General features: G+C 43.5%; 1 protein-coding gene across 1 annotated transcript in view; it reads left to right on the top strand.

The window, feature by feature from the left end:
• cryl1 (crystallin, lambda 1) overlaps positions 1–12,500 on the top strand; it is a 31,317-nt gene that overhangs the window by 7,120 nt on the left and 11,697 nt on the right. The window contains 2 exon segments of the mRNA XM_063214569.1: positions 3,743–3,904; positions 8,502–8,696. Of these exon segments, the coding sequence (XP_063070639.1) occupies positions 3,743–3,904; positions 8,502–8,696 (357 nt within the window).

Genomic DNA, 12,500 nt, shown 5'->3' with positions numbered 1-12,500 from the left:
TGAGCGACCATCTCACTCTCCTGATCTCAACATCATTGAGCCACTCAGGGGAAACCTCAAATGTGAGGTTCCAGCAAGACACCCAAAGATATTATAGGAAACAACCATTCTGCCAGGAAGAATGTGCTGTTTTGTCATCTGAGAACATTAAGAGCCTTATCCACAACTACCACAAACAATTTAGAGCGGTCCCTGATGTTAAACAGGGCCATATTCAGCATCAGAAACTAGGGTATGTAAACTTTTGAACAGGGTCATTTGGGTAGTTTGGGTTGTGATCATGCTTTTGAAAGAGTAAACACAGAATATTGCTAATAAATATCTTAAGCCAGTCACTAGCCATGAGTGAAAAAAAAGGTTTTGTGTAATCCTTCATATTTTGTGAGAAATCGCAGAGAAAGCGTTTATTCTGCTGGGGTATGTAAACATATGAGCACCACTGTATGTATTGAATGGGGGGCCTTTCAGATGACTTTGTCCTGGGCCGGGCCAAAGCTGCCAGCGGCCCAGGACAGACTACTTGTCTGCCGCCCCGTCCTGGGTCATCCAGTTCCTCCACTGTCTGGTGAATGTCTAAGGGCAGGAACAGTTTGCTTGTTTTGTTTTCTTTTGTGTCACTTCTGACTAGTCATTAGCAATTGAGTGTGTCGGGTGTACAGCGTGGTGCCAAACTCCCTCCAAAAGTTTGTAACTGTAATTTTTGCTACATCTTGTTTTGCAGCATTGTAACATTGCACATGTTAGCTGAAGCCCAATCACTCAAAACATTGAAGTGTTTTTGATCTCAATGATCCTATCTCCTGCTGACTGCAGTCCTTGATGTTTTCTGTAACAAAATAGTTCAGGTTAGGGTTCATCTATGGCAGTACAGAGCTCTCTCACCTCCCATGAGTTTCTAACATGAAGCAGTACTCCTCTTTCACTGTCTGTTGGTCACCAACCTAATGCGGGAAGGATTTCCTGCACATTTCCAATGAGGATGCATTTACCTTTCAGGAAATTGCACTAGCTTTATCCAAGAAGGACTCTCTGTCTTATTTAAAATGACAGCAAACGTACCTTTCAGGAAATAAGTTGTTTATGAAACCTGTCAAGGAGCCATCAATGTCAGCCACCCTCTGATAGAGGAAGGAATCGCATGCCATTTCACTTGCACCATGTTCTTTTTTCTCAAGTGCTGGCTACACACCCTTTGAATGTTACACAAGAATGTTGGACAAGCCTTGTAACAAGCCTGTTCTACACCCTCTGCACATTAAATAAATCATTCCAACACGTGCACGCTGTAATATTTTTAGTTTGTATATTTATTCCAGAATTCATGCTGCCCTTTCACAAATGTTACGTTTTTCACCAATACTTACCACCACCGTCATATTCTTAGTATGACTGGGAAAATTTCACTTTTCATACATGAAAATTCATACATGAAAAGGTGGATCTTCAAAGCTGTGAAACTTACTGTACATATGTCATGCTTATAAATATTAGTTATAACTCAGTAAATATTCACGAAAAGATCAAATTTGGTAATTGGCAGCGGCACAGTGTCAATGAGTAGCATAGCTGCAATACCTATACTGGTCACAATTCTACACAGTGCACCTTTAACAGGTGGTTTATCCACAGTGACTTAAAAAAGAGGACATAAACAAGGAACATCAGCCAAAGATGACACAGACAAGATATTTACAACCTAAAGTAAAATGATAACAAGCATTTCAAGGTTCCTTTTCTCAAGTGTTGCCTAAACTCTCTGAATGTAAGTAAGTATTGATCCTGGCATGCACTTCACAACTATGCATTAATTAATCATTATAGTCTATTGACCCACTGGTGCGATAATAATCGATATGTGTTTGTGTGTGCGTGTGCATGCGTGAGAATGGACTAGACAGGGTGAGAGACCAGTGTCTGCTTCAGTTCACCTGTTGAAGAGTAACTAGCACCTGTGACGTGGTGAAATTGCCATTAGGTGTGTCATCATCAGCATGGGTCAGGCACCCTTCTGTCTCTTCATCAGTCATCACCAACTGCTTGACAATTACAGTGTCTCTGTTAAAGTACACTGTATGGGCCCTGATTACATGAGAAGTGCTCTACTGGTTTAGCCACTTGGTGTGCTGCTCGTGCCAAGTTGTTCTTAGTTTTCACTTCTATGTGGCTTGTGTTCCTACAGCTGCTCCTTGTGGCAGTTGTGGCCAGTGTGTGTAATTCCTAAATTTCATTTCAATCATTGGGAACAGGATGTTGATGTTTATAGTTTGTCAACAAGATTCTCTTCATTGATTCTGAAGGATCATAATTCGCATACTTCTATGTACAGTATAACTTTAAAAGGTTAATGTATGCCTGTGTTTGTGTTTTGAGACTTAGCAACAATTAGCAACTCTTAAGATTCTGAAATCTTTACCCTTCCACCATCCTTGCACAGTCTCTCTCTTGCTCTTTCTTCATCTCTCTCTCTCTCTCTCTCTCTCTCTCTCTCTCTCTCTCTCTCTCTCTCTCTCTCTCTCTCTCTGTCTTCTCTCACGGCACCCCAGGCCTCTGCGCATGCCTACCATTCCTGTGAATGCCATCATATGGCCTTGCTGCCTTAATAGCATTGACTTGACATTTCTCAGTACTCCTGAGCCCTAAGACCGAAGTGAGGTGTGTGTGTGTGTGTGTGTGTGTGTGTGTGTGTGTGTGTGTGTGTGTGTGTGTGTGTGTGTGTGTGTGTGTGTGTGTGTGTGTGTGTGTGTGTGTGTGTGTGTGTGTGTGTGTGTGTGTGTGTGTGTGTGTGTGTGTGTGTGTGTGTGTGTGTGTGTGTGTGTGTGTGTGCGCGAGCGAGTGAGTACGCACGCTTGTGTTACTGATTGGAATGCATCTCATCCAGCCGGTTTCATGCCTACTTCGTCATAGTATAGCTGAAGGTAAAACAAAAAAACACCAATCCACTCTTGCGGTTGGCTTTTGCTTTGCTTTCAAGGAGACGTGTAGCTGTGGTTAGCCACATAGTGTATGTGCCAAAAACGGTTCCTTTTTCAGTCAGCAAGGTCAAAACCACTGTAATGGCAACATGACAAATGTCAGGAGGTACTAACTGATGGTCAGGCGTTTTTTGTTTTTTTTCAACTTTGGTTATATGTTGTTTTGGTCTGTGGTAAAACTGAGTTCAGTAAACGCTGTATCGCATGACCTACCCACAGCATTCATCAGGACACAGAAGGCTTCCATGTTTGGTTGGCCCAATGTGGTCATAGGCCATGAAAGTCAGTACAATGAATTCAAAAGTGCCTTTAGCCCTGTTTTAAGTTGATGAACTGCTGCAATGAATTTGGAAGCATTATTTAACCACTTACCAAGACACTACCATAACATTATTTTAACCCCTTAAGACACTACTATAAATTAGATGTTACCAGAATGGCAATGACCGAGTCGTAATGTATTACTAAAAGCCCTGTGCACTGTCATAGTGGTGTACATGTAGTAGCCGCCTACTATGTTTTCAGTGACTATTGGCAGGACGGTGTCTGGTAAGGGGCTACGGATGAAAAACAGAATGGAATGTAATCAATTAGTTAATGGTCATGTTGTGTGTGTGTGTGTGTGTGTGTGTGTGTGTGTGTGTGTGTGTGTGTGTGTGTGTGTGTGTGTGTGTGTGTGTGTGTGTGTGTGTGTGTGTGTGTGTGTGTGTGTGTGTGTGTGTGTGTGTGTGTGTGTGCGCGTGCGCGCGTGCTTGCGTATGTGTTAACAGGAGTCTGTGTTTGAGGAGCTGGAGGCCAAGCAGGCTGTGTTCCAGGCGGTGGAGGCTCACGTTGGGGAGGACGTCATACTCAGCAGCTCCACTTCCTGTCTGTTGCCTAGCAACGTCTTCTCCCGGGTCCAGAACCGATCCCGCTGCATCATATCCCACCCGGTCAGTACACCGCTTACCCAATGGGCCTTCCTCTCTGTACCGCTCTGCACAAACTATTGGCCCAAATCATACATGTTCCCATATACAGTACAGTATATTTGACAATGTCAACAGTTAAACTTACACCCCATGTAGTGTACAATGGGTATTGAATGAATATTTCAGACACATCCTTGGTTCATGTAGTAGTTTGTTGTGTGACACCAAAACAAAGGTATTTAGGATGGCTCCTGGTCAGGGCCGCCGCTAGGCATAAGCAGAGTAAGCAGAGAGCTTAGGGCCTCAACCACTTTGCCTCCCAAATTGGGGCCTCCTAAATTGAGATTGACTAAAAAGCGTATTATTATTATCATTATTTAATTATGAGGGGGGCGTCCTGAAGAGTTATGCTTAGGGGCTCCAAAACCTTAGCAGCGGCCCTACTCCTGGTGCATGTTAACTTTTAGTTTGATTGAGATATGATTCACTTGTTGGGCGTCATGACTCAATCAGACATTATTGGCTTTCCGGCTAAAAAAACAAAACAAAAAACATTGTGTGCCTGAGGTGATTTTCATAACCACTGTCGCTCTTTATTTATTCAATGTGCACAATAATATCACCTCTTTTCCTTGTTGCTGGACTTCCACAATGGCATGTCAAAGAAGAACGGAAACTTTCTTGCTACCCAATCTCCTGCACAGAGACGTCAACAAGGATCCGCCTGTCGGGAGTTGAATTGGGGGAGGTAAAAGATTCCCAAAAACAGGGCTGGACTTTGTCACTTGCAATTCCATTTTGGGACTGCTGGGATTCCAACCTTATCACCTCAGCTATTGAGAGAGACCCCGTCACCGTGGAGCTGATGGATTCACCAGCTTCCATTGACCTTGGTGTTGTGAATGTTTAATCACTGACAAGACACCTCTGACAGACCGTCCCACGCTATGGAAAAGTTAGACACCTGTTGCCAGCTTATCTGATTTTCTAGGTGCCTAACCAGATATTACGTGTTTGTTTGGTTTTTTTTTTCAACAGATTTTCCAAATGAAGCAGGGGGGGTTACAGAGAGGCGTTTTAGTTTCTGTAACTGTGCAAGTGGTTACCAGAAGAGAGCAAGTCAGATGACCCCTTTTAAGGCCAACTTGAATAGTTGTAAACTTCTATTTGGATTAGTCACTAAATCTGCTCCGGTGTGTCACAGAAGACTAACTCGGCATCTCAGATATAAATTTGTGCCAAGATATTTCAACAACTTTTCATTACATCTGATAGTGCGGAGTGACTTACAATGGAATTACGTTAACTGTAAAAGGGATTACCCTCCTGGATAAGTGTACACTGGTGGCAGATGCTGGAATCAGAACTTTGGAAACATCGGCTGTTCCATTCCCTTCGCTGGTCCAGATGACTGATGAACATTAGCAGTACTCTGTACTGTTTTAGATTGCCTGTTGATGCAGCCTGTGAGGTCATTGTCCAGAATTACCTTACATTGCTCCCAGAGAGTCAGTAGTGTGCTTACAGTTTGTTTGGAGCACCAAACCCTTAACTTTTTCTCTGACCTCTAAAGCTGTGTCATCCAAGATCACCAAAAAACCTGTTGCACCTATTTAGATCATGACATCTATGGCAACTATGAACTAAAACGCCAAGATTTTGCCATCTACTGAGAGTAGAGAATATGGCATCACTTGCTAATTGTAGCTAAGACTGTGCTGTCATCTTCTTTCTTTCTTCTTCTTCCATTTAAAATATCTCACGAAGTTTAGCGAAGATGCACGAAGCACGAAGGGTCTGCGTGACAGCCAGGCTAAAAGCTCTGTGCATTTTTAACCAAAAGACCCAAGTGTTTACCAAAATATCCACTTACATTATACATATAAACAGGGTCTACTGTCAAGCATCTATTTCGAGCACAAAAACTGTACCAACGGTTTTTCGACCACCAGACGTGTACCGTCTTCTAAAATCACTGAATATGTGCCCTCCATTTAGATCAGGCAATCTAAAGTATCGGCAAAAATTGTATAAGAGAGAGAGATATGTCAAACCCCGCCCATCCAATGCAAAGGAGTGTGCTCAAAATTCGGTCTCCTAAGGGGGCGTTGTCCCTCCTGGTGTTTGCACAAGACGTGCGGTACCGCCATCTACCGCGCAAAGGGGACTCCATTTATTCTCAACCGCAAGACTTTCTCCTAATCGAAGGTCTCCTAAAGGGGCGTTCACTCGACATCACATGGATACCGGAAAATAATCACCCTAATTTATCTATTATCTCTCATATGGGTCATTTCACGTGAAATCAGACACTTTCCCGACCGACACCGATTTCAATCATACTTGCTGTGCCTTTTTAGTAGCAAGGTAGCACCCCAGAACTGCATTTGTGTGAATCTGATTGATTATATCAGTCAGTGTAAATCACAAAAAGATGTCTGTGGTGTTATTTGAAAGCTCTTTTCTGGCTCTAAAAATTACACAACAGTATGGAATAATACAACAATCTTCAGAATATGAATTATGATAAATTGAAAAATTAAAAATTGAATATCAAAAAAACGTATATTTTAAAATGGCCAGTTCCTTGTCTAAACGTAGCCTGCAATGTCATGAACAACACCATACAACATACCCTTTGATGCTTGAACACTTAAACATTTACTGAGCTTATTCTTTCAACCCCGCCTTCTCTGAGTGCTGAAAACGGTCTAGCTTCCACTGTGTCCATTGACAATGGGCAGAAGCTGTGACGTTTTTGAGTACCGGTACCTGGAAAAATGCCCGTTATGCCAGATGGCCAGTCCAGTCCTGTCCTGTCCCTGACACTACTCTATTACTACTTTATTGCAACTCATTTCAACCTTTAAGTCCCATTTTCTCTGAAATGAATAAAGAACCAAACATCCCATTTTTCAGGTGTTGTTTAGACAAGAAACCGGCCATTTAAAAATATACGTTTTTTTTTATATTCAATTTTAAATTTTTCAATGTATCATAATTCATATTCTGAAGGTTGTTGTATTCCATACTATTGGTGTAATTTGTAGAGCCAGAAAAGACCTTTCAAACAACACCTCAGACATCTTTTTGTGACTTACACTGACTGATATAATCAAGGCTGAATGTATAGTGTCCTACCCTCATATGTAAACCTTTCCTAGTCTGTTTCTCCCTTAATATTGGTGTCAGATTCACACAAATGCAGTTTTGGGGTGCTACCTTGCTAGTAAACGGGAACAGCAAGTATGACTGAAATCGGTGTCGGTCGGGTCCCAAAGTGTCTGATTTCACGTGAAATGACCCATATCAAGTCAAGTCAAGTCAAGTAGGTTTTATTGTCAATTTCTTTACATGCACTGGTCATACAAAGAATTTGAAATTACATTTCTTGCTTTCCCATACAGACATAGACTAATTAAGGTAAGGACATAGACAGTATAGACATAGACAGTACTTATACATGGACTTAAGACAGTATGGACATAGACAGTGCTCATACAGACATTTAAAGTGCAAGACTGGACAACAGAAGACTTGTAGAGGACATACATTAAGAGGTATTTGTTGTGTTTTTGTGCTTTTCCTAAAAAAAAGTCCTTTATAGCGTTCTGACATGGTAATAGTAGCATTTTGAAGAAAATAAATATAAAAAGGTCTGTCAAGTACACCAGCAGCAGTGTGTGTGTGTGTGTGTGTGTGTGTGTGTGTGTGTGTGTGTGTGTGTGTGTGTGTGTGTGTGTGTGTGTGTGTGTGTGTGTGTGTGTGTGTGTATGTGTTTAGTGCAGGTAGAAGGTGCGGTGTGCGTCTTGTGTGTGTGTTCGTGTGTGTGTGTGTGTGTGTGTGTGTGTGTGTGTGTGTGTGTGTGTGTGTGTGTGTGTGTGTGTGTGTGTGTGTGTGTGTGTGTGTGTGTGTGTGTGTGTGTCAGTGTGTGTATGTTTGGGTTTAGTGCAGAAATATACGATTCTCTGGTACCGTTATGCGACATTTTTTAATCCACCACACCTTTTTCAATCTATTAGGCTCACTAAACGTGTGCAATGTTTAACGAGACCTTTAATATTAGTTAAACATAATAGTCCATTAGGTCGTTATACTGACCTTTCTCCCACTGCTGACAGCCATAAGAATGCCTCATGGTGTGACTTGTATTGTCCTTGAGAGTAATGAGGCATGACATGACCTGTTCAAAAAGATGCTTTTGCACACCTCTGTAGTTGGACAGGTGTGTAGGATATTATATAATATGGGGTTGTTATTGTATTCAAGTGTAAAGAAATCCTGCACACTGTCCATTCCACCAACAAACTTTAAAATACAATGTTCAAAGACTTACCTGAAACGTTGTATGTAAGTTTGTTGGTGGAATGGACAGCATGATCTGACCTGAAAATAAATAAGCTGTGATCAGGAAGTTACTTTGTAACAGTACTGTGTGCTCGTTACTTGTTACATATTTTAAAAAAAGTAGTGCCTTACTTTACTTAGTTATCCCTTATGTAGAGTAACTTTTTGTGTTAGTTGTTACTTTTGCATTACATTTGGATGGGTCTCCAGGACATCACTTGACATCCCATGTTGTGTGCTGTTGTACTCTTCTGATTGCCCCGGCCCCCAGGTGAACCCGCCCTACTACGTGCGTTTGGTGGAGCTGGTTCCGCACCCGGAGACGGTTGCCGCGGTGATGGAGCTGGCATATGGGCTGATGACAGAGGTGGGCCAGGCCCCCGTCAGGCTCCGCAAGGAGATCGACGGCTTCGCCCTCAACCGGGTGCAGTACGCCATCATCGCAGAGTCCTGGAGACTGGTCAAGGTGAGACACACACACACACACACTTAACCTTTTACACATAGAAACACACATCCACACACACACAAGGTGAGTCTCACCGCTTACATACAGTACATGCAAGGCTTTTCACAGTACTGCATCATGACAGAGTCTTAGAGTCTGGTCAAGCTGAATCAGTTAGACAGACACAAACATACAAACCAGGTGCACACACAAACACACACCAGCTGCACACAGACATACACCTACGTTCGAACCTTTCAACCGAAAGGTCCTGCTTTTATACACCCTACCTCCCAAACCATCACAACACGCTTTTAGAGCCCAATGATATACACACGGCCAACCAGCAAGCAATTGAATCCAACAGTGGGGTCACCCAGGGGCTAAGAGCTATCGTCACTCAGCCTGCCATTGGGCACACAGAAGGCCATTAATGGCTCCCATTTTCAGCTTATGCCAACCTGTGCCCTCCTCCCTATCGCGATCACTGCAAAATGGAGAAAAACAAAGAGAGGGAGAGAGAAAGAGAGAGAGAAAGAAAGAGAGAGGGAGAAATAAAGGGGGTGTACACTGTACAGTAACCCCTGTGTCTTTGTTGGGACTCGCTTGTATTACTGTATCAACTGCATTCATGGTGATTGAGGCCATGGCGACTACAGACTTATCTTTCCACTCTTTACCTTTTATACTTGTTCCCCCCTCTCTCTCTTTCTTTTTTCCCCTGTTTTTCTTTTTCCTCGTCTCTAGCACAAGATTAGCATTAGAGGACTTCCTTCACAAGTCCACACTGAATGTTTTGTTCTTGGACCTGTATGACTGTACCTAAGTTACAGTGTATCAGATACACCCGTGAAGAGGGAGGGAGGGAGGGAGGGAGAGAGAGAGAGAGAGAGAGAGAGAGAGAGAGAGAGAGAGAGAGAGAGAGAGAGAGAGAGAGAGAGAGAGAGAGAGAGAGAGAGAGAGAGAGAGAGAGAGAGAGAGAGAGAGAGAGAGAGAGGAGAGAGAGAGAGGAGAGAGGAGAGAGAGAGAGAGAGAGAGAGAGAGAGAGAGAGAGAGAGAGAGAGAGAGAGAGAGAGAGAGAGAGAGAGAGAGAGAGATGAATCCATTCTTCCTGTCCAGAAGAGGAGAGAAAACAGAGAGGGAGAGGAAGAGAGAGAGAGAGAGAGAGAGAGAGATCTAAAAAACAGAGAGGAGGGCAGAGGAGAGGAATGGATAGAGAGAAGAGGAAAGGAAAGAAAAAGAGAGCGCTGATCCATTCTTCCTGCCCTGGCTCCGAGTGGCGTCTGTGCTTATTCAGACAAAGAGGCAAGTCAGGAGAGCTGCTGTGGTTGACATGGTAGCGCGCTGTGAAGCAGAAATGGGTACTTGCCTACAGTGCCTACCTGAGTGCAGGTAGCTAATGTGAAGTGACGGGCTGGTACACTCTCACAGCAATGCGTAAATGCACTTTGGGGTTTTTTTGTTTCGTTTATTTATGTATTTTTTGTACACTTTTGTGGACATGCTAATCACTTTTGATGGTAGGTCTGCACACAGCGGAATGAGCTCCAAAAAAAACTTAATTAAATTAAAACAGCAACGCTTCGATCACTCTGGATCTTCGTCAGGCCTATGATCCAGTGTTGGTGGACGTTGCAATTTTAATTTGATAAAGTTTATTTTTTGTATGGGGAGCTTATTCCGCAGTGCGCAGACCTACCTTCCTAAACCGGTACCTGCAACAAGTGATTTTGGATGAACGCACCATATGTAAAACTACCTCAATCACTTTTGATGACATTTAACATTGCACTTCTGAGCAGCATCACGAGAACTTTGAGGTGGGAGGCACTGGGGATGATGATGAGGAGGGAGAGAGGGGGTGGTGTGGTGTAATACTGTTGTGACATTTTGTTGTTTTCCTAGAGTGAGTTTCTTCTGGCCTTTTTTGGTTCCATTGCTAAGCAATGAAGAGCGGCCCAGTAGTCTCCAGGCTGTAAGCAGTTGAGATAAGGGGCTATGCTATGCCGTATGCACCCGCTGACCCTGCAATTCAGTCCAGGACGGCCTGAGGAGATTGTGGTGGGGTGGTGAGGATTAGAGTTGAGAAGGGGGTGGGTTGTGTGGGAGTCCGTCTCATTCTGCCACCATGGGCCAATAAAAATGATGATGCAGCTCCATCCAACAAGGCCGTCTCAAGGCCTGGCTTACTTCAGTTCAAGCAAACACACAAACACGCACACACAGACACACAACAATTGTTTTGCATGGGGGGTTTGTGAGGCATCCAAAAGGCTTTCTACTCATGGAAACATATTTTTAGAGTCCGTCACGAAAACACATGAATCGACGGGCATGATTCAGATCGCTTTTGGCAGGATTTGTTTTAATAAAACCAGAATGCCCAGGACGTAATAATGTTTATCTCTGCGTGGGTCTGCTGCTCCACTGCCCCGAGCCACATACAGTAGCACTCTTGTCTTATTGGACTCAGCAGTTCATCAAAATCAGCTGTCTTCTGCTTGACTGGAAGATGAGTCCCCCAAAATGAAAAGATATGGAGGATGGTTTTACTTATTCAGTTTGACGCATCATGCACTCACTGTCATTCATGTGGAGGGTACAGTAAAAGCCAAGATGTGTGGATTTCCATGACATTTCATGTAATCCAATGAGTGTGTGTGTGTGTGTGTGTGTGTGTGTGTGTGTGTGTGTGTGTGTGTGTGTGTGTGTGTGTGTGTGTGTGTGTGTGTGTGTGTGTGTGTGTGTGTGTGTGTGTGTGTGTGTGTGTGTGTGTGTGTGTGTGTGTGTGTGCGTGTGCGCGTGCGCGCGCGCGTGTGGGCATGCGTGCGAAAGCGAGCATGCGTGCATGTGTGTGACCTGATGAGAAGAGAATGTAGTGTTGCTGTGTGTGGTCTCCAAAAATTACCTTATTCTGTACACACACACAGACACGCATTCATTCACACACAGTCGACATTTATTAATGTAACCATCTCCATTCTAGAATTAATGTGAAAATTCTTGCATTCTTGTACTCTTACTGACACCCACGTGCCGTTCAAATTCGAATTGAAGCCTAGGGAGTGTTATGGCGGTTGGCAGTGGTATTGTGTTTGGCCAGTGGTGTAAGGATGACTTATTAGCGTGGGTTGAGCTGACTGCATTGTTCTTGTCTTTATTGCTGCCTCATCGTGACCTCTCTGAACTCACACCCATCAGGTGTGGTGGGGTGTGTAGTGGGGAAGAATAGTGCGGCATTGCACCATTGCTTTAGTTTTTAACCAGCTTACACCTGGGAACACACACACACACACATACACACACACACGTGCACACACACATGTGCACACACACACACACACACGTGCACACACACACACACACACACACACACACACACACACACACACACGTGCACACACGTGCACACGCACACGCACACACACACACACACACGCACACACACACACACACACACACACACACATTTGTTATGCGTTTCAACTTAGTTGACAATCAAGCTTAATTTGATTAAAGCATGCAGAAAGGAATGGGTATAATAAAGCCTTGGGCTGTTTGTGTGTCTTGTATTGTGCCCATGCATGCATATATAAGTTAATTCAGATAATTTGCATAACCAGAAGGCACAATTAAAGAGTCTTACGCTTTTCCATCTCTAGCCGAACCAGTTCACTTTTTATTATCAAGTAATTGCAGCTGCTGATTACTGGCATGTGGGGTTTCCAGACAGGTGACTTAAGGACGATCGAAAGGTTCCAGCTGGCATCTGTGGCACTGTGTGTTTCTAACCAATACCTGGAGCGCCGTAGTTGGTTACAT

The sequence above is a fragment of the Engraulis encrasicolus genome, chromosome 13, assembly GCF_034702125.1.
Source record: "Engraulis encrasicolus isolate BLACKSEA-1 chromosome 13, IST_EnEncr_1.0, whole genome shotgun sequence".
In the NCBI taxonomy this organism is placed as follows: Eukaryota; Metazoa; Chordata; class Actinopteri; order Clupeiformes; family Engraulidae; genus Engraulis; species Engraulis encrasicolus.
This window is presented reverse-complemented; position numbering and strand designations above follow the sequence as displayed.